Source organism: Sphaeramia orbicularis, chromosome 21 (genome assembly GCF_902148855.1).
Source record: "Sphaeramia orbicularis chromosome 21, fSphaOr1.1, whole genome shotgun sequence".
Taxonomy (NCBI): domain Eukaryota; kingdom Metazoa; phylum Chordata; class Actinopteri; order Kurtiformes; family Apogonidae; genus Sphaeramia; species Sphaeramia orbicularis.
In genome coordinates, this window is record NC_043977.1 from 16,474,426 (window position 1) to 16,497,604 (window position 23,179).

The window sequence follows — 23,179 nt, forward strand, 5'->3', positions numbered from 1 at the left end:
GACATGTCTCCTATGTCCTCCTGAGACCCAGCGATGCATTATTGTCCTCTGCAGGGAACAAGAATCTCAAACCTTTACCTGAAAAAAAACAAAGAAAAAAAAAACAAGGACAAAAACGCTGCACACTGCAAAAGACATTCCATTAAAAACTAATTACCTGAAAAAAAAAACTATTGCATCATGCTGTTTCCAATCAAGACAATTATGTAATATAAAAAAAAGCTAAATCCTTTACTTTCCTGGGCCTCAGGAGGATATTTAGACACAGTCTTCTGATTTGGACAGATTTGCAATATCACATCAATATTACACTTTATTAGTTAGGATGAGGCACCTGGTTAGGGTTCAGAAAAATATCAGGGCTTGGTTTACACATGTGGCTCAAATTGACTAACTCTGCATTAAATAAAAATTTTAAAAAAGGCACAGCTCATATTTGTTATAAACAATGTAGATTTGTTTGCAGTTTAGTTTCATATGCATGTAATTTGTATAATTTATGAGTATGTAATTACGCACAAAACAACACATTTATATAATCAAGACACTGATAGGATGTCTATCCATTAGGCAATTCAGAACCTAGACAAACTTAGTCAGTGTGCAGGTAGCTGCTCTATTGATAAAATATAATACTACGATACAAAAAACACATGAGCAAAGTTCAAAGATAAAACAAGTTCAAAGCACACTCAAGAGCTGGCAGTGAGTCCATCATGTTTACAAGTATAGACCGAACTGTCAGAGATCACAGGACCCCTTATTCTGTTTAAGGCTGAGGTTTCTCTTGAAGTGAACAGCAAGGTTCCACTAAGTCAGAAACAGTGGACTGTTATTCAAAACCTTGAAATCCTGACTGCTTTACAAGAGAGCCGGCATGCTTAGTAGTAAAGTAACATGTAGTAAAAAATACAGAAGAGAGAATGTGGGGTGACATCGCTGTCAAAAATGGACACATACCTAGAAAAACTACATGATACTGTACTGAAATACAGTCCCGGAAAAAATTATTAGACCACCACTTGTTTTGCTCAGTTTCTCGCTCATTTAAATGTCTGGTACAACTACAGGTACATTTGTTTGGACAAATATGATTGTTCTGTCCTCACTAGATGTGTAACTGCCCTATCCAGCTAGACAGACAGTTAACAGATGAGATGTTTGTTGGTGGTTTTAAATGTCCATTTATTATTAATCTCTTTGTAATTGTAAAGTTGTAACAAACCAGAATAAAACACAGCAATTAGCACTGCACTTAAAATGTCTGACTAACAGTGTTTGCTGCCTAAGTTAGCATACAACTGTGTCATAACTGCAACAAATAAAATACAAACTCGTGTGCTGGAATGTACATAGTTATTTATATTCACTGTAACATGGATTATCTTGTAAATTGGGATGTAACGATTACCGGTATAGCGATAAATTGCGGTAAAATTGCAGACGGTTAGTATTACCATTTGAATTCTAAGTATCATGATAACCGTGTTTGATTACTACATGTTTAAGGGAAAAAACCCTATGTAAAGACCTGCTTTTAAGTCAAATATTTGAGTATAGTTTTAATTTAATACAATTTTAATTTTATATACCTAATATTTGGGACCATTATTTACTTTTACAGTCTTTAAAAAGGTTCGTTAAGCATCTTTGTGTTATTTATGCAATAAATTATATACATTTTTCAAATCGGATTTTATATTTTGTGTGTGAGTGTGTGTGTGTGTGTTTTCTGGCCTTTTATGTTGATATAGTAGGTTAAAGTGAAAAAAATAATCGGCAGATAATATAGATGAAGTTGTGCTGGAAAAAAAGATACCAAACATGGGTATAGTAAACATTTGTTTATATAGTATATAAAGGCAAAATCAAAAGTACTGAAAAACGGTCAAAATAGGCTCAGACCACTAAGGGTTAATACTTCAATGTTTCTACCAACAGAAGGTACATTGTGCCTATTATTTTTTTTTTTTAATGCAATTTTGGCTAAATTATTTCAGTGTCTGTATCAGTACTTTTTGAACATTTTGAGCACAATTTCAATAACACCGCGGTAATAATGATAACTGTGATAATTTAGGTCACAATAACCGTGATACGAAATTTTTATATTGTTACATCCCTACTTGTAAATCATGTATTCCGAATTAGCCTAATTAGCATAACAAAGTCTGCTAGCATACGGCGCTAGCATACGGCGCTAACATGCTAATGTTTACATAACTCATATTCAACACGTTAACTACATTTACATCTCTAAACATACGAATTTACCAAGAAACATTAGTATTTTACAAGACATTGTATTTTTGCCGAATTAACCTAATTAGCATAACAAAGTCCGCTAGCATACGGCGCTAACATGCTAACGTTTGCATAGCTCACATTCAACACGTTAACTACATGTACATCTGGAAACATACGAATTTACCAAGAAATATTAGTATCTTACAAGACATTGTATTTTTTTTGCCAAACTAACGACTTACAGCCTTATGTGGGCCACGACTTCACCATACATGTTGTTCTTCAGCCATGACACTTAACACTGAACTTAAGGTAAACTGCCGCACAACACAAGGTTCACCACAAGGGGGCGCTTAAGGTCAACTTAAAACCAATTACATTACAATGTGAACCATTACAATACTGATGACAACAAAAATAGCTCATAAGAGTTTAATTTCAGAGCTGATATCTAGACATTTTACATGTTTTCTTGATAATTACCAAAATCATTTAAGTTCTTACATCAATATCTATGGCATTGTACTGACAAAAACAGTGATTTTAGGCATTCCATGTTTTCTTTTCTGTTTGTTTTAGTCACATGACACACAAAGGAGTTAGTACTTGATTGCAAAACTATTGTTTTTGATGACTTTGGATGGTCTAATAATTTTTTCCACGACTGTATGCACATTTTAAAAGGATATTCCAGTATATTTTCTACAGAGTTCTGACCTGTCTGTATTGTCAGCACCTACAGCTGTGGTTCTAAACCTTTTTTGGCTCGTGACCCCATTTTAACAACACAAATTTCTGGCGACCCCAGACATTCAAAACTGGAACTTTTTTTTTTTTTTGCTAAAATGAATTTGTTTTTGATCATGTAATAGTTTGCTATACTATGTTGCAAATAAACGTTAGTTTTAGACGACATTTAGACTATATAATGTACATTTTTATTAGTAAGTTTAAACTTTTTTTTTTTTTTTTGGGGAAATTATTAGAAATTTCAGGTGACCCCAGACATTCAAATAAGAGACTTTTTTCTTTGCTAAAATTAATTTGTTTTGATCATGTAATAGTTTGCTATACTATGTTGCAAATAAACGTTAGTTTTAGATGACGTTTAGACTATATAATGTACATTTTTACTAGTAAGTTTAAATTTATTTATTTATTTATTTATTTTGGTAAATTATTAGAAATTTCAGGAGACCCCAGACGTTCAAAACAGAGACTTTTTTTTTTTTTTTTTTTTGCTAAAATTAATTTGTTTTTGATCATGTCATAGTTTGCTATACTATGTTGCAAATAAACATTAATTTTAGACAACATTTAGACTATATAATGTAAATTTTTATTACTAAGTTTTAATTTTTTAATTTTTTTTTTTTTTTTTTAGAAATTATTAGAAATTTCAGGCGACCCCAGACATTCAAATAAGAGACTTTTTTCTTTGCTAAAATTAATTTGTTCTGATCATGTAATAGTTTGCTATACTATGTTGCAAATAAACGTTAGTTTTAGATGACGTTTAGACTATATAATGTACATTTTTACTAGTAAGTTTAAATTTATTTATTTATTTATTTATTTTGGTAAATTATTAGAAATTTCAGGAGACCCCAGACGTTCAAAACAGAGACTTTTTTTTTTTTTTGTGCTAAAATTAATTTGTTTTTGATCATGTCATAGTTTGCTATACTATGTTGCAAATATACATTAATTTTAGACAACATTTAGACTATATAATGTAAATTTTTATTACTAAGTTTTAATTTTTTAATTTTTTTTTTTTTTTTTTAGAAATTATTAGAAATTTCAGGCGACCCCAGACATTCAAAACAGAGACTTTTTTTTTTGTTGCTAAAATTTATTTGTTTTGATCGTGTAATAGTTTGCTATACTATGTTGTAAATAAACATTAATTTTAGGAAACATTTATGCTATATAATGTACATTTTTGTTTGTAAATTTTAATTTTTTATCAATTACTAGAAATTTCAGGCGACCCCATTTGAATTCCAGGTGACCCCACGTGGGGTCCCGACCCCAAGGTTGAAAATCACTGGTCTATATAATGTGTATTATTATGGACGGAGGCAGAAAAGCCAGGTGTAGATTACTGCACAAAGTGAGAATTTTATTTTCCTTAGTCAGGATATGTACAGTCAGTCCAGATTGTATTCACAAGGCTGACAATTAATACTAAACAAACAAGAACTCAAACTGTGAATTATGACAGAGCTGCAGCATCTGAAACTGACCACAATGAACATTTGACAGATAAACAGTACCACAGTGCTTCAGTTTCAGCTTCACAGTTTGTCATGTCTTTTATGCATTGTGACTGTCTCTTTCAACTCACCATATATTTTTTATTAGTAAGTTTTTATTTTTATTTTTATCAGTTACTAGAAATTTCAGGTGACCCCATTTGAATTCCAGGCGACCCCACGTGTGGTCCCGACCCCAAGGTTGAAAAACCCTGACCTAGAGTATATATGTGCAAGATGTTTTATACAAGACAAAGTGTTTTAGTGTATGTGTTGTTGTACAATAATTCATAGGAAACACTGCCTGAGACAAAAATAGACTAGCATGTCCAGCTATAGTGTGCAGCTATGCAGCTACTCATCACATATGACTGTATACACACACACAATAAAAGCGTTGTGATTATAAGTTTTATGGGTTTACATGCCTATTCGTCATGAGATGGATAGCTGTGTTGCAAAAGTACGTAGATAGGTGAAGGTTGAGTGCATGCATTACAGAGAGACGGATATACAGTCTGTAAAGCTCCAATGAATACTGACAGAGACTTACAACCACAACACAGTCTAATGTAGGATTTATTGTATACAGCTCATACATCATAACGCCTGCATAATCAGATCTCCCCTCATGTGCCGGAGATGTTCAGTCGTGGCAGCACATAGGGATGTTGGGAAATCAGATCAAAGTCTGTGAGAGGGTGGGATTTTTTTACCACATGCTGTTTGACTGTGAGGGCAAAGGCAGGATGCATTTGGACGCTTCTATGAAACTGGTCCCTAAAAACAGGACATGGGGGCTAAAAATTCAAACCAGATGTAGACTAATGTTATGAGGCAAGATTGGAAGCCCTTTGGGTCTACTGTAAAAATAAAATTTATTGAGATAAAAGAGAAACTAGTTTTAAGATAAAACACATTTTTATATATTTTTTTATATTATTTTTTTCATACAAAAATCCACATGTATTGGGATCCAGATCCACTCATTGCCATCATTGGGGGTTCTAGCACTTTACCATCAGCCAATAAATATGAGAAAGTTGCTGTTTTGTTTGGTACGGTGATTGCTACATTGCAAAAATCTAAATCTTACCAAGTGTATTTTTTCATTTCTAGTCAAAATATCTCATCACATTTAAAATAAGACAATGACCTAAAGAGTAACTTTTCAGTGAGATATAAGAACTTATTTTTAGACAATAAGATCTTGGAAACCTTATTTCAAGAAATCTTACCAAGATAATTTTCACTTGTTCCATTGGCAGATTTTTTTATTTTTTTATTTTTTTATTTTTTTTTTGCGTAATTCAAGATTTATTTGTTTATTTATTTATTGTGGAATGGAACAATTGAAAATTATCTTGGTAAGATTTCTTGAAATAAGGTTTTCACGATCTATTGTTCTTATATCTCACTGAAAGGTTACTCTTTACTCTCACAGGTACATTTTGGGAATTGAACTAATTATGCAAGGCAGAGTGTTTCACAAAAATGACTGCTGTTGCAAAATCACTCACAATTTATGTGTTTAAATGGGCAGGTTCCGCATGTAACGCAAGCGGACACGATGGGTTACACACAAAACCTAGAATGAGACTGAGATTCATGAAAAACCCACATGTCTGGATTAGAAAAACAACTAGGATCATCAAATTTAACTGTCTTTATTTATAGTGCTACATAAGATCAGATCAGATGCATTGATACCTAGGTAGCTTTTCCTGTCCCAATTTTGGTCCTATTTTTGGTCCCAATATTTTATTAAAAATGCATTAGTTTTGGGATGGTTCAGAGCAAGAGTATATATTTTTTTGCATTTATCTGAGGTCATCATTAGGTTCATTCTGGGGGGAAATATGTCTAAATTTCCCCTTTATTATTGGGTTTAAAAAGCTGGTACCAAAATGAACCCAGTTTCATAGAAGCACCCATTTCCAAACCTGGATGCCTCTGACCTGGTGTTCATTTATGTATGTAAATTCCAACTCTCGCACAGATGGATGCGATCGTTTTGATTCTGAGGTGAAAGAAAGTGAAGCGATTATTTGGGGAGCCCTGAGTTTCTTAATACAAAGGGACAACAATAAGTAATCAAAATAATAAGAAAGAAAAAGGCTGATTATTATCTTCATTCATGAGGGAGCTCCAGACTGTGGGATGCTGAACCTGATAAACGTGAATTAAGGAAAAACATTGGAATGAAAGTGAGAGACTGTGAGAAAATAATGGGCTGTTGATACAACTTTAGCTCTGAATTTTAGAATTATTTGGCCAAATAGTTGCACAGCTGTAAGCCCTGTAAAAAATCTGTCTAATTTATTTCTGATTTACTACTTTTCTTCCATTCTCTACAATAACAATAGTCTGTCCAATGAAACAAACACACATAAATACCACTTACAGATAAATATGCTTATTTTAACATATAAATGAATGTAATACAGACTGCGGAGAGTCTATTTGTGCCATTTCTCCCCAAAATATACAGTATAACAGATGACATCCTGGTATTTTTTGGGGTTTTTTTTGGTTGTTTTTGTTTTGTTTTTTTCTTCCCTAGACCAAGGGAAGACCAACTCATTTTATTTCACGGGCCACATTCAGCACAATTTAACTTCAAGTGAGCCGGACCAGTTACATAATAATAATTAATAGCATAATAACTTATAAATAATGACAACTCCATATTTTTCTCTTTGTTTAAGTGCAAAAAAACAAACAAACAAACAAACAAAAAAGCACCATTAAATGATGAAAATACAACAAAAACCATGTGAATAACCTGAAGAACTGAAATTCCTTAAGGAAATTAAGTGCAATTTTACAAATATTATGCCTCAGCTTGTCATTTACACATATGTGCATTATGAATCAGCTCTTCCAAGGCACAAAACATTTAGTAACAGGCAGAATATTGTTAAAATTGCCTCTAATTTTCTATAGACATTTCAGGTTGTTCATATTTGTTCAGGTTATTCTCTTCTTATTGTTAAAGATATTTTGTTCATGTAACTATTTCATAATTTAATGGCTTTTTTTGCACTTAAAGATAAAAATTTGGAGTTATCATTATTTAAAGGTATAATGTAATATTATTTTTCTATATTTAACCAAGATTTGGAGTCATTTGTGGGTTATTATGCTACTATATTTTACTTGAGACCACATTATGTAAGTGTAAAGTGAACTAAAATAGGTTCAGCATATATTAAGGTACTTTTAGTGGCTTGCAAAAAAGCTATTACAAGGAACTGGGGAAAGACAGAACCATCAACAAAGTATCAATGGATCACAATTATTGAAGGAATATATACAATGGATAAAATAACTCACAAACTGCAACTACAAGAAGCACAAATGGACAAAAAATGGAATAAATGGACTGATTACAGAACTCGGAATGGTGGAAGGACTGAATAATGTGAATGTAGTGTTGTGTAGTGTATTGTTTGTTTATTTTGTTTATGTTTTTGGTGACTATGTATTTACAAAATTTAAATGAAAACTTAACTGAAAAAAAAAACCAAAACAAGTTCAACACCCTTGGTTGTTAATATCTTTTCATCCCACCGGCCGGATTAGACCCTCTGGTGGGCCAGTTTTGGCGGCGGGCCGCATGTTGGCTCTACACCATGAATATGCAGTGTTTATAGTGTCATATATTTCTCTGAATGTCTCCGTATCACCCTGTTTTGTTTCCCTTTTTGGGTTGCTAGAATCATTTTTTATTATTGCTATTGTCAGACAAGTCCTCAAAGCACACAGAGCATAAAATTAAACGCACGTAGGATATTCATCAAAGACGTCCTGATAAAAATAGAAATGCTAACACTCCAAAACTCTTCCTCTTAGACTGTCAAACTAAGTGCAAAACATGAGTGCAATTGGGTCGATGTATGTGTGTCGGTGAGTGCATGCGTACGTGTGTTGATGAGGGTTATTTCATCTGCATTGCATCATCAGGGTAATAATTTTGATTTTTTTTCACTTTTCCCTTTTGAAATGAGCCGAATAGTAAATGTTTCATAAAAGGGGCCTCGTGTGGTGTGCTGGGAGTCTGGTGTGGTGGGGTATGTAGGGGTCTTTGGGGTCTCCGGGGTCTCCTATGTGTTTTTTTTAAATTCTGGTGTCTATAGAGGCCAAAGTTAGTTCAGCTTCATTTCACCAGTGCAGAATGAAATTAATAATAAAAAAAAAAAATGTTCAAGAGGCGTGTGTCTTTGAAGCAATATCTAATATTTAAACACATGGCTGTCACCGTGGCAACACCAAGTTACATTGACTGTGTTTACGTCACTCTCTCGGATACTGTGGGGTTCTTCAAGTACCTTAGCTTAAATTATATCACACATGTAAAAGGATGTAACAGAAATACCAACAAGGCAGCGAAACTGAAAGCATCTCACCTCTGGACGTACAGAGACACATGTTTTGTCTATTGGGAATTATTCAATATACTAAAAAATGGTTCCACAATATGTCGCGATATTTCATTCCATGATACTGTATCGATACTAAAAAAATCTGTATCGATATTTTTAGGTATTTACTCAAATGCAGACATGGTGGACATATATTTTTGTTTTTTTGTTTAGATTTTTGGGAATCCTGCGAGGTCTTTTATTCATATATTTACGTGGGTATTTTGCCCTGTTGTTTGTATATAACAAAAGTAGTATTGTGATGTAGTTTTTTGAAATTGATTTTGAAATTGAACACTGATTTGTTAAATAACGGTTAGTTCAAGCATCTTAAAAGCACTTTTTACTGTTTGAGAGAGACATATGTTAGTTTTCCAGGAAATTATTTTTAAGAAAAGAAGCAAAACAAAAAAATATCTCCTTATTAACAGTATCGTGATATATTGTAATATATCATATCGTAATCCTAGTATTGGGATTATTGTGAATATTTGTGAATATTGGGGAAAATATTTAGTATGGGGATCTTATTTCATGAAGTTGAGTAACTTCTGGTAAATTGTGCGTGTGTCCTGTTTCCTGGAATCAGAATCAGAATCAGCTTTATTGGCCAAGTATGTGAACACATACAAGGAATTTGACTTCAGTTTTTACATTGCTCACAACATACAGTTATGATACGACCCCAGACAACGTGTGGACCTAGACACAATACAGACAAACAGTCCACTAGAGACAAAGACAACAATGGGTTGCAAATTGGAGTGCAAATTGGAGTTTTTATACAGTACGTGGATGTGTGGATCCAGTCTATTAAAAATATATGTTTATGTTTATGTATATATTATTTACAGTGGGTTTTACATTCTTATACGTACAGAAAGTGCAAATTGAAGAAATTATTCAGTGAGTGGATATGTACAGGAATACAGTCTGTAAATAAATAAATAAATAAATAAACAAATAAATAAACAAATATATTATAATTGTAGTGCAAATTTACATAGTGCAAATTAGACAGTTTTATAAAGAGTGCAAAATATGTGTTTGTGAGTTGGTGAATCGGAGTCAGGGGGGGATTGAAGTGTGAAGTGTTCATCAGAGTGACAGCCTGGGGGAAAAAACTGTTCTTGTGTTGGGCTGTTTTGGCGTACAGTGTTCTGTATTGCCTGCCAGAGGGGAGAAGTTCAAACAGGTTGTGACCGGGGTATGAGGGGTCTGCAGCGATGTTTCCTGCCTGTTTCCTGATTCTGGATATGTATAAATCCTGAATGGTGGGCAGATTAGCACCAATGATCTTGTCTGCAGTCCTGAATGCTTACCAATAGGTCACAGCAGTGGTGGCTGCTCGCCTTTCAGACAGGGGAAGCTCATTGTCGGCTTACATCAAAAAAATGTCAAGTTATTTAAACATAAATTCGTCCCTCTGTTCCTTTTCGAGAAAATGGTCTGTGACCTTATCGTACCAACTAAACAAGAAAACGTTGAAATTATGTTAAATTGAAACAAGGAAGTACAATGAGTGTGTTTTATTTACAGTGCAAGAAATGAACAAGTAATTTCATAGTGGTTTCTGTCTCGATTTCACAGCAGAATGCGTGACGGTATTAAACAGAACTCTGTCAAATGAAGGAGTCGATCTCAAAATAGCTGTCAATCAAACGGGATTCAGCCTTTCGACTGATCCACCAATCAGCACGTGTAATTCTGGTGTCCAGTCCAGCCGAGGTCCACCCACAGCTCCATTCACCCCCAGAGATGCCAGGTGTCCGGGGGCGGGACAATATCATGGCATTTATCCAATTACCGTCCAGTTCTGAGGCAATGAAAAAAAAACTGTTCCACTCAGTCCCATTGACGTGCATGGACCCCAGGCTTCTACAGGCAAAAGCACCGACCACAGATCGTATGAGAAAACAGCGCAACGGGAATGTATGAGAAGTGAACAACACTGAGTTCGTTGATTTGTAATAAAGCTGATTCTGAATAAACTCGTCTGTGAGATGAATGTGTTCTAACACATTTGTAGTCAATAAAATGTCAACACAACCGTACATATTTAACCATTTAATTTTCATAATTTTAGGGGAAGCCGAGCTTCCCTTGCAGTCTATGAGAAATCACCTCTGGGTCACAGTGACCTGGCAAATTGACAGAACTGTGGAAAGCTTAGCTGTGAGAGTGGAGAAGACCGTAAGTTCTCACAGGCACATTTCCAAACCATTCTAAGAGGCTCATTAATAACATAACATCATGTTTGGCTAAAGAGTCTATATCACGTACCTATTAGATGGTTAATTCCTTTTATGGTAACAATGATGTCAGATCACCTCTGTATAAACCCCTGTCAAATAAAGAATGGGGGAGATTCCCTGAGACCATCCTGAAGTCGTGGTTTCTTCATTATTTTAGCCACAACATGTATCGTATTACCAATACACACCCCTACTTATCAGATCATATGGAAAAAGAAAGTCACATGGAAAACACTACAGAACCATTACTGCGAGGAGTTACTGTTGACGTTAAAACTCCATCGTGACGACCCTCAGCTATGACTCATGACTGTAGATGTTCATCCACATGTGGTAACAGTGACAGAACAACAGCTGGGTGACATGTTTACCTGTTGATCTCATCTCCTATTGCTTGTAGGTAGTAGATAAATACTAGTAAGACAAGTGTGTTGGCATTTAACAGAGCTAAGTCTGCTATAAACTATTATATACAGTCACAGTTATTTTAAAGTTAGGCTGCAGCGACTGAAATGTCAGATTAAATGACTACATTATGTTGTAAATATCACAGGTGCTTGTGCAAAAAGCAGCAGTAATGAGTAACTGGGATACTTGTGTTTATCATGTTTAAAGGCAGATAAGGATACAGACTTCTATATCTGACTGTTAAATTATATGAGAACATTGGAATATGCTGACTACAATAGGACTCAGGATAAGGAAATGAGTCATCTTTAGGTAGATAGGCAAATATTTTAAAATATGTTTGTAGTTATTTAGGACATTTGAATTTATTAAAGATTATAAAGTAAATTGTGTCTCTTATCACATGTTTAAGGGCCCCCATTTAAAAGCAGAGGACTGCTTCTGGGGTGTCCTATTAACAAAATATATCTTGTAAATGAATTGTTGATCTTGACTGTTTGTAATATTTGTAATAAACTGACTGATTGATTGATTTTTGTATACAATGTTAATGTTATATCCTGAATATGATCAAAATTTGGATAAGCCTCATAACCGTGTCACTAGTGTTCATGTAAACACAATCACTGAGCCTGTTTACATTCACACCAATACTCCTATCATTACTGATTTCTGGAGTTATCAGATTATTCAAGTGATCATGTAAACAGGATAATCTGATAGGCTTTACATGGGAAAAAATCTAAATCTTACCAAGTGTATTTTTCTCATTTTTAGTCAAAAATACCTCATCACACTTAAAATAAGACCTAATCACCTAAAGAATAACTTTTCAGTGAGATATAAGAACTTATTTTTAGACAATAGATCTTGAAAATCTTATTTCAAGAAATTTTACCAAGATAATTTTCACTCGTTTCATTGGCAGATTTGTTTGCTTGAATTATGAAAAAAAAAAAAAAGTGTGAATTGAGCCAAAAAAAAAAAAAAAAATCTCACTGAAAAGTTACTCTTTGGGTGATTATATCTTATTTTAAGTGTGATGAGATATTTTGACAAGAAATGAGAAAAATACACTTACACTTACTACAGTTAGATTTTTTCCTGTGTATCCGGTAGCGGCAGTTAACTGATTATGACAAATCAAATTAACACACTTAGATTTCTCCCCAATACTCCAGTGTCTTCACAGGTTAATCTGATTTCTTTCATTTTTTTACATCTGCGCATGTGCAAAAAAAAAAAAAAAAAAAATTCTATATAAACAGAAGTTATGCAGCGACAATGTGAGTCAAAGGAAAAAGTAAACAAACAATGAAATGAAATGAAGGATAGCAGCAACATGTGACCTAGTTTGTAGTCTTATTAGCTCCTCCCACATTAGGACAGCTAACGCTGACACAGTAGGTGTTGCCATGGTCAACAAGACAAGACTGGATGTTTTGAAAATGACAGGAAGTGTACGTCTTATGTCATAAGATATGTACATACTCTGAAAGAAATCAAATAATGGACTGAAACATGTAAACCAGGGTTTTTCAATTATCGCATTTCTGAAGTGCATGTCGCATCTGATTACGGCAATTATCAGATTACTCCCAGTTATCGGATTTTTGGTTGTTTTTGGTTCAGTTTGTTTGATAACACTCTAGCAGCAAAACTATTGGTTGATATCATACCAAACTGGGTTTATTTATTGCCAGTGACCCAGAATAGATATGGTAACATTTTTGAGAAAAGTAGGTCAAAGCTCAAATTCCTTATTATTTTTTTTTTACAATTTTTTTTCTTCTCCCATTTACTTATAATGGGTGACATTTCAAATGTCTATAAACACATCAGTTTTGTTTCAATTTACTCCAAACTTGACAAGTATATAGAAGCAATTGATATGCTGACATCAACACATGCATAGACATGATGACATCAGTTGGATCAATGCCAAAATAAGCTACAATACATGCGAGGGGAGGGGTTTGTTGTGTCTGGCACGACTTGTTGTGGTCCTGTAAACAGGCTCACTGATGATGTTTCTGTTAGATTGTTATAGCACAGCAAGTTATCAGTTAATAAACCAGCTTTTTCAATGTAAAACTTGGTGTTGAAAAGTGGGAAATTCCAGTCAAGTTTCAAATAAATGAAAACAGAAATTGTTTGTGGTTTAATAATTTACAGATTGTAACAATACTCACATCCATGAACTCCACGTTAGCCTTGGGTCCCGTGGCCTCATTTAGGATTTTAATGGCTACAGGAATCTTCACCGTTTCACCCTCTGGGACCCAAATACCCTGGAGAAAAACACAAACAGATGATAAGGCCTCATACTGAAAACCCAAATCCCAAATCTCCCACCCGCAAACATGGTGTTAGAGACTTGCACAGGAGGAATTTCTAATTAAAACTTTGAAGCTTTTCTGCCTGCGCTCTGCTTGCCAGCTTCCCAAATAACCATCTTCCACGTTGGCATTAGCAGACTGTTGGAAAAGGTACTGCATTCTATATGAGTAAAGGTCAAAATGAGTTGTGTAAAACTATTTAATCATTTTGAAGTTTCTCATTTCAGGAGGGATTTAAGTGATTTAGCAGCTGCCAAAGTGGTCAAAGCATGTTAAAGAGGAGTGGAATCAAGTGCCTCTCAACTTTTCAAAACGCTTCAAATATGTTCCACCTTTGGTCTGGCCTCATGTGACTACGTACTCCCAGTGACAGCAGGCTCAGCACCCCCACTCACCGAGTTAAAACACCTGTCCTCTTACAGCTGTAATTTCAATGTCATGGCCTGTTTTTAAACAGTATTCATCTGCCCGGATTTCTGAATATGATTAGTATCACCCAGCGAAATGAATCATTTACAAGAGAAAGTGCACTCGCAAGATTAATAGTGTTCATTCATTTCAAAGCTGGCAAAGCTCATGTAGGTTTGTAAACACCTCGGTAATTCAGCCATAGTACTTCGATTGAGCTGTGTATCTCACCACAGTGTACTGTCAAGATTACATAAATTGACACTAAATATGATGCTCCAAAAAAACGAAAACCCTCAGGACTCTACAAAACTCTCACATCACATTTAATATTGTATTCTTTCCAAGGTTGTAATGACTGTTTGTGTTTATTGCTCAGTCTCTTTATTAAGATTCAACAAGACAACACTCAGGAATTATGTAAACATTATTAACCCATAAGGACCCAGTGTGACATTTGTGGTCGTTCCAAAATGAATTTTTCTCTATATTTAATCGTCCTTAAGTGATTTATCACCATTTATTGTTATATTATCTTTACTTTGTGTTTTTTTTTAAAGTGAAAATCAGGTATTTTCCAACATTTAATTTAGTAATCATGTAGATTAGTGCCTCTCAACAGGGGTGGTACTGCCCCCCAGGGTGCATTGGGAGACTGTAGGGGGGCGTTTGGAACGAGAAAGTTGAGAGGGGGCGCTGATACCGAAATGGGGGCGTTATTCCTTCAAGTTTCGAGGGGTGCACTACCTATACATATATATGTAAGATCCATCAGAACCCTCCCCCCACGCGACAATTTGTTATGGAGCTCTCCCAATCCCCACGTGGGGGGGGGGCTCATGATGACAAAAAGGGGCATTTGTTCAAAAAAGGCTGAGAAACACTGATGTAAATGTTCATGAAAGCTCAGATTACAGTTGAGGTGTTGATGGTGTTTCCACAGTAAGTACGGAGCCTCTGAACGTTCAAACGCACATAGACCTCTATGACTCTCCTGGGACGACCGCCTTGAGCTTTTCCACAGTCATTTTGCTCTATATTACACCACATTTCCTTCAGAGTTTATTTCTTTAGGTGCAGGGTGTCTTATTTTTCTCTGTCCAGATGATATTCACTTTGTTTTTTTTCCAGAAATTTTTGTTATCAGTCCTGTTGACATAGTTGCTGTATTTTAGGGTGAAGACACACCAACCTGACTGCCGATTGTCACCAGAAAAGGTAGTCTATGGAGAAACTTTCGTTTCTTTATTCATCAATCAAAAAGAATGGATTTGCAATTAAAAAGAATAGATTTGCAACTAAAGATTTGAGAGCAAAAGAGAGTAAGTGGCAATCAAAAATATAATTATATATTATTCCACTGTTGCTGCTGCTATAAGCACCACCACTTTAACGGTACTGTTGCTGCATACTGTGAATGTTGTACATATTAAGAATTTATCTTTTTTTTTTATTCATTTCAATTTTTTGTTCTTTGCGTTTTTTTTTTTTTTTTTTTGTAGTTTTATTCTACTGCACTTACCGTTTATGTATTCTATTTTAGATTTAATTCTTTATCTTCTTATGTTAAAACCGACACCTGGGTAACTACATTTCGTTCTATCATGTACCATTGATCGGATGACAATAAAACTGAGTCTGAGTCAGAGTGTGAGTAGTATTAAATGCACTTCTATCATGTTCCTCTCTATCCTGTTCAATAGGACCAGGTGAGAAGTGGAAACACTCATTATGCTCAGTTCAACAAATGGTGATTAAAATGAACATGAATAACAGTGCGTTTGGTGTACCTGTGAACCAAACACTTGCTGAATATCCCTTTTAAAACAGGTGAAACCTATGCAATACAATATATTTCATCATATTTTTTTGGAAGTTATTATAAATCTCCCTGGTTTTTTTTGTTTTGTTTTTTTAAAGACATGGCTGTAACAAAAACTGCACAAACTAATCCAACTGGTTGAGCTAATAAGCATTCTTACTTACAAAATCATGAGATTTTTCTAGCCAAAGCAATATGGCCTCAAAACAAAAGCCTACAATCCTCTGCATCTTTTTGTATGTTCCAGCGTTGCAATTTCTGAGCAGAAATTTGCATTGCAAACCTATGTGTTTGCATGTGAATATGTATGAGTTTGCGTTCTCAAAGAAGATGACGGATAAAAAAATAGGATCTACTCTTGAATGCATTGCTTCATTCGATAGCAGACCTGGGCATAGTATGCCGCCCTATAGGTGACCCTGACTGGCCCGCATGAGGTCATTGCCAAATTAAAAGTCAATGCAAGTATTTATCATCGTAGATCAGGAGTCAGCAACCCTGGTCTTCGAGAGCCAGTATCCTGCATGTTTTAGATGGATCTCTCTTCCAACATACCTGATTTAAATGATAAGCCTATCATCAAGCTCTGCAGAGCCTGATAACGACCGTCAGGTGTGGTGTGGTGGAAGAGGGAAATATCTAAAACATGCAGGATAGTGGCTCTCGAGGACCAGGGTTGCTGACCCCTTCGTGGATGTAACCAATTCAACAGTGCTGCTTTTATTTTGAAGGATCTGCTAAATTAACGTTTTTTTCGCTCATACTTTCTATACTTAGCATAAGACGAATGCACTTATTGGTCTATTTTTCAGTTTCAGCCTATGAAGATGTCAGCTAACACCAAAAAAAAAGAAAGACTGATTCAGAAAGCAGAGTTTTTAACAAGACATGGACTTCTATGTGTGTCTTCACTGAAGTCAGGGGTAAAGAAAAAAAAAAGAAACTGAGATATGGAAACAAACAAAGCTGAACGCATTTATAGATTTTCATGTAGAGTTAATGTGGAGCTGCTTTTGCACATTTTGTTGCACATAATGCTTTTGTGAATATTCGTTAAATAGTTGTATTCTTATGGAGCTATATTATGTGCTCCACATGTTCATTGAATCATTGTATTATTTTATTCACTGTTTTTATACAGATATATATTGAGCCGAGATACAGGTGTGCACTGGAAAAAAAATGAAATCTTACCAAGTGTATTTTTCTCATTTCTAGTCAAAATATCTCATCACACTTAAAATAAGACATAATCACCTAAAGAGTAACTTTTCAGTTTGTTATAAGAACTTTTTTTTTTTTTTTTAGAAAATAGATCTTCTAAATCTTATTTCAAGAAATCTTACCAAGATAATTTTTACTTGTTCCATCGGCAGATTTTTTTTTTTGCTTAATTCAAGCAAAAAAAAAAAAAAATCTGCCAGTGGAACAAATGAAAATGACCTTGGTAAGATTTCTTGAGATAAGATTTTCAGCATCTATTGTCTAATAATAAGTTATTATATCTCACTGAGAAGTTATTCTTTAGGTGATTACGTCTTTTTTTCTTAAGTGTGATGAAATACAGGGTGTCCCATAAGTCTCCATACATAGGAAAAATAAACGTTTCTTGACATAAACCATTTTTATTTATATAATATGCTCTATATGACTGCCATTTTGTCGGGAAGACATTTCAATGCGTGTCCTCCTCTGCTGAAGAACTATAAAGAAGAAATATAAAGAAATACATGTTAGAACCATATGTATTATGTCTCCTATGTATGGAGACTTATGGGACACCCTGTATTTTGACTAGAAATGAGTAAAATACACTCGGTAAGATTTTGATTTTTTCCAGTGCAGTTTTTGAGGGCCGGACCAATACACCTGCAGCTCTGCTCAATATATATCTGTATAAAAATGATAAATGAAATAATACAGTTATAAAATAAACATGTGAAGCACATAATATAGTTCCATAAGAATACAACTATTTAATGAATGTTCAGAAAACATTATGTGCAACAAAATGTGCAAAACCACCTCCACATTAACTCTACATGAACAGTCATAAATCTTTTCAGCTTTATTTGTTTCCATATCTCAGTTCTTTTTTTTTTTTTTTACCTCTATTGTAAAAAGTATCTTAGTAAGATTTCTTGAAATAAAATTGTCAAGATCCATTGTCTAAAAATAAGTTCTTATATCTCACTGAAAAGTTGCTCTTTAGGTGATTATACTTATTTTAAGTGCAATAAGATATTTTGACTAGAAATGGAAAAAAATACACTTGGTAAGATTTAGATTTTTTCCACTGTGTCAAAGTTTCTTCTCATGTGGCCCCATAAGAAAATTAATTGCCCGCCCCAGTTCCATAGGACACCTTCACCTTCATCATATGTCTGAGGTGACGTATTTCAGGGACAATTTACACATTAGACGTCAGTGTTGGACAGAAGGTATAGGTTGAGTCTGTAATGTAAAGATCATGCAATCAAGCTGCTGAAATGAGATTTCTCCATTGAACGACTGAAACAACATCTCAGGAATGAAGAGAGGGGTTTTGAAGTGCCTCTCTGATCGCTTCTGGGATGCTAAGGAAAGTGGTGTGGATCTTGGGGCTCACCTATGGGACCCTGGAATGACTGAACAGTATATCCCGAGCTACACAGAAGAGGCTGGAAATCACCCAGAGGAATGTTCTAGATGTTACTTTAGAAAATGACATCTGTGCTCCTCTGACCCAGAAATGAGCTGTAATGTGAAGGGATGGATGGAAAAGAAGTCTGACCATGACTTCACTGAGACAAAGTCTGTTCCTTCTAATTTCAGCGGTGTCTTTTTCCATCTCTCCCCAACCCATCATCACACTGCTGGTGACCTTAGCTAGCTCTTATTTCACTGTTACCCCAGGGGTCTCAATGTCTGCTATTACTTATTCTCTTCATCCCCCGCCTCAAGCTTTCCATCTCATTTCCTGTCATTAATAATCCTGCTATCTGTCTTCCTCATCTTCCTCATTTTTAGGTCGCACTTCATGATCTCAGATGTAGAATTTCAGTTTATTTGGAGCAATACCAACACCAATACAGACACAATGCAACCAAAACACATGTAGAGGAAATGATTAACCCTTTGATGCATGAATTATGAGAACCTTAGTCAAGATTTTTTTCCTGAGTGTTTATATTCTTCTTTAGGCATGAAAAAAACAATGTGATTGAAATTTTTTTAATGACCCTATTTTTTATGGAGTTCCAAAAATGTCCACTTCACTAATTTTAGAAGCAAAGAAACATGTATTTAACCCTTTCATGCATGAATTATAAGAACCTAAGTCAAAAAAAAATTTCTTGAGTGTTTTTGTTCTTCCTTGGGCATGAAAAAAACAATGCAATTGATTTTTTTTTTTTTTTTTCATTGAGTTACAAAAATGTCCGTGCATTACATTTTTGAAGTAAAGAAACGTGGTTAAATCCCAATATCAGAAAGTGATACGAAAGCAATGAAATAAAAACATTTTTAATGCTGCTAATCTGATGTTTTCTCACATTTAACATATTCTAATGTTAGTTATTACTTCACGGAGATAATATGCAAAAAAAAAAAAAAAAAAAAAATCTAACAATTAACAACTGACTTCTCACTTAAACATGTCAGTGCAGATCTGGTTTATCAAGAATAGCATAGTTACAGTAATGGTATGAATGTCAGTGTATGAGCTGATGCATAAGCTTCCACTGTGTTGGTTGATATGAAACTAAAACAACAAAACCCATGGATATACAACAGTTTTGAATAACTGTCCACTGTAGTGACCACTATGCATGAAAGGGTTAAAACGCAATAACAGAAAGTGATATAGTGTGAAAACTATGCAATGGAAACATTTTTAATACAGCTAATCTGATGTTTTTGTCACATTTTAACATACCCTAATACTAGTTGTTACTCGCTTCATGGAGATAATATACAAAAAAAAAAAAAAAAAACTTTTAAGAAAACTGTTAATTCCAGTCTAATAACAACTAGCAATTGATTTACAGTCAAACATGTTACTGCAGATCAAGAACAGCAAAGTTATAGTAATTGTATGAATTGTAAGTGTATGAGATGGTGCATAAGTGTCCACTGTGTTGGCTGATATGAAACTAAAACAACAAAATCCATGAATATATGAAAGAACAGCTGTAGAATAGCTGTCCACTGTATTGACCAGTATGCATGAAATGATTAAATGTCAATTATGTGCATTTGTTCTACCTTGTAAACAGTTCCAAAAGCTCCCGAGCCAAGAATCTTGATCCTTTTCAGTTCTGTCTCCTTGAGGATGCGAAGCTGGGCTTGGTTAGGTGCTGTCCCGCTAGGTGTTAAAGGCTCCACCAGCTAAAACCACATGCAAAAAACAGAGAAGACCCCCAGTTAGAAAAGCCCATAATGAAGCCTAGCAACAGTGAGAATGATGTCGTAACAGTCCCCCTAAAAAGCAGACAAAAGATGAGTTAAACACTAAAATAATGTTTATATATATTATATTTTGGGATATGAGATGTTAACATAAAAAAATTAATGCCCATGTAAATTCAATTAACTAATCCTAGTTGACTGCCACCTAACATGTCATAAGACGCTCAAATAAAAAGTACATTTTATTGGCATTATCTAATTAGATTGTGTCATGAAAAGAGCTGCCTCCAAAAAACAGTGACCTAATTTCCAAAAATCATGCTGTGAAATTCAGCTTTTATCACAATGGAACAGCAATCACAGAGAAATTACTTGCAATGATGAGTCAAATGAAGTACTCTTTTAAATAAGAATTGTGTCTTAAAATAGCGTCATTCGAACTCAATATTTATTGTACCCGATTAAAGCAATTACTTTGCAACTTGGCAATCTTTATTAAGAATTCTCCTGGAAAAATGCATAATTCAGAGTGAGTGAAAGAGAGTAAAAGAGTGGCATCAGGGTTACAATGACATTTTTGACTATATCCAGATACTCTAGTGCTTTTGGCCTTTCAAGATCACAACTGCGATATTTAAATGCATAAGAAGAAGAAAAGAGTTGGACAAAGAGTGAGAGAAAGAGGTTGGGGAGGTGGATAATTGCTGAGCCTGAAGAGGAGTTGACACTTTTGTTGTCTCATTACTGCTCAAGTGGAAGAACGAGTGGATGAAAGAGCAAGACGGAGATGATGATTATATGAGGAGCGGTATAGAGAGGGATAAGTACGGTGTAAAGAAGAAAACAGCGATGGAGAAGTGGGCAGCAGAATTAGTCAAAGGGCGCATAAGCATAAGAGAGGGAGCAATATAAAAAGAAATTAGAAAAAGAGTGAAAGCTTAGAGAGAGGGGAGGGGTAGAGAGAAGAAAACACAGGCCGTGTAAATCAGCCCTGCTGTGGTCGGCAGCTTCTGTCCCTCAGGCTGGTGGTTACCATTTGATTAAAAACAATAGCCATTCTTCATTTAAATGGAAGAACAAATCAGCTTCTGCGGGGCGGAAACAAGATGGGTCGGGGGCCACACGCTCACACGAGACAATACAGATGTCTTAAAAATTATCCGCACATACATAAATGCAACGCTGAATGCTGTTCTGTGGGCTGGGAGCTGTCCAGCTGCAGTGGTGCTGAAGATGTTGAAGCTATGTGGCAGGAACAGCACACTGGAGCTGTCCATGGTGCTGAAACTATGAACCCAGATACTACAGATGCACTTAAAAAAATACACCACATGTAAAAACAATTTGAGAGTAAATCCACTCAAACTGGGGATCAAGCCTACAAGCCTGGATGAAAATCTGCAAAATGGCAAATTTATGGGTCCACTTAAAGCAGAATACAATTCCATGACTGAGCTAAGATTTCCGACTCAACATTTTTTTTCTGCTTTTTATCAAATTATACATTTGCACAAACATATATGTAGAAGCCAATAACGTAATAACGACTGATAACATAATAACGGCTGGTAACGTAATAAATTTGAAGTTTTTAAAATGCAATAGGCCAATAATGTAATAACTGACCAATAACGTAATAAAAGTCCTGAACCAATAACTTTTGGCCTATAATGTAATAACTTATTACATTATTGGCTGGTTATTACGTTATTGGCCTGGTAAAAAAAATTTTTTTGTAAATGTAATAACTGAGCCAATAACGTAATAATAAATTGATATCACTGTATTAAAGTTTCATTTATTAGATATAACTGTGATAAAATCTCTCTCTCTCTCTCTGACTGAGTTATTACATTTGCAAAGAATTTTTTTTTTTTTTTTTTACCAGGCCAATAACGTAATAAGTTATCCTGTTAGTGGCCAAAAGTTATTACGTTATTGGTTCAGGACTTTTATTATGTTATTGGCCAGTTTTTATGTTATTGGCCTGGTAAAAAAATGTTTTTTTTTGCAAATGTAATAACTGAGCCAATAACATAATAATATATTGATATCACTGTATCAAAATCTCATTTCTTAGATATAACTGTGATAAAACCTCTCTCTCTCTCTCTCTCTCTCTCTCTCTCTCTCTTTCTCTCTGACTCAGTTATAACATTTGCAAAGAATTTTTTATTTTTTTTTTACCAGGCCAATAATGTAATAAGTTATTCTGTTAGTGGCCAAAAGTTACTACGTTATCTGTTCAGGACTTTATTACGTTATTGGCCAGTTTTTGTATTATTGGCCTATTAAATTTTAAAAATCGCAAATTTATTACGTTCTCAGCCGTTATTACGTTATCAGTCGTTATTACGTTATCAGTCGTTATTACGTTATTGGCTTCTACAATGTACTTAGACATAAAAAAAACCACACAAACACATTACAAAAAAACAAATTACACAACAAACCTATTAAACAAAACAAAACAAGACAAAACCATACAAAAAACCAACAAAAACAATATTAACTTCTCTTTCCTACTCAACATATGAGCTAACAATCTTTTCTAATCATCCTCGAGTAACATCCAGTCCCTTTATTTACAAACAAAATCATATCCACATCGCTGTTTAGACAGACATCT

The 23,179-nt window shown here is 34.6% G+C and overlaps 1 protein-coding gene across 1 annotated transcript in view; it reads right to left on the reverse strand.

Moving 5' to 3' along the window:
• Window positions 1–23,179, reverse strand: part of erbb4b (erb-b2 receptor tyrosine kinase 4b) — an 885,828-nt gene that overhangs the window by 100,047 nt on the left and 762,602 nt on the right. Inside the window, exons 18-19 of the mRNA XM_030124408.1 lie at window positions 20,407–20,529; window positions 13,785–13,883 (exon numbers count right to left, since the gene is read on the reverse strand). Of these exons, the coding sequence (XP_029980268.1) occupies window positions 13,785–13,883; window positions 20,407–20,529 (222 nt within the window). The remainder of the gene's footprint in view (window positions 1–13,784; window positions 13,884–20,406; window positions 20,530–23,179) is intronic.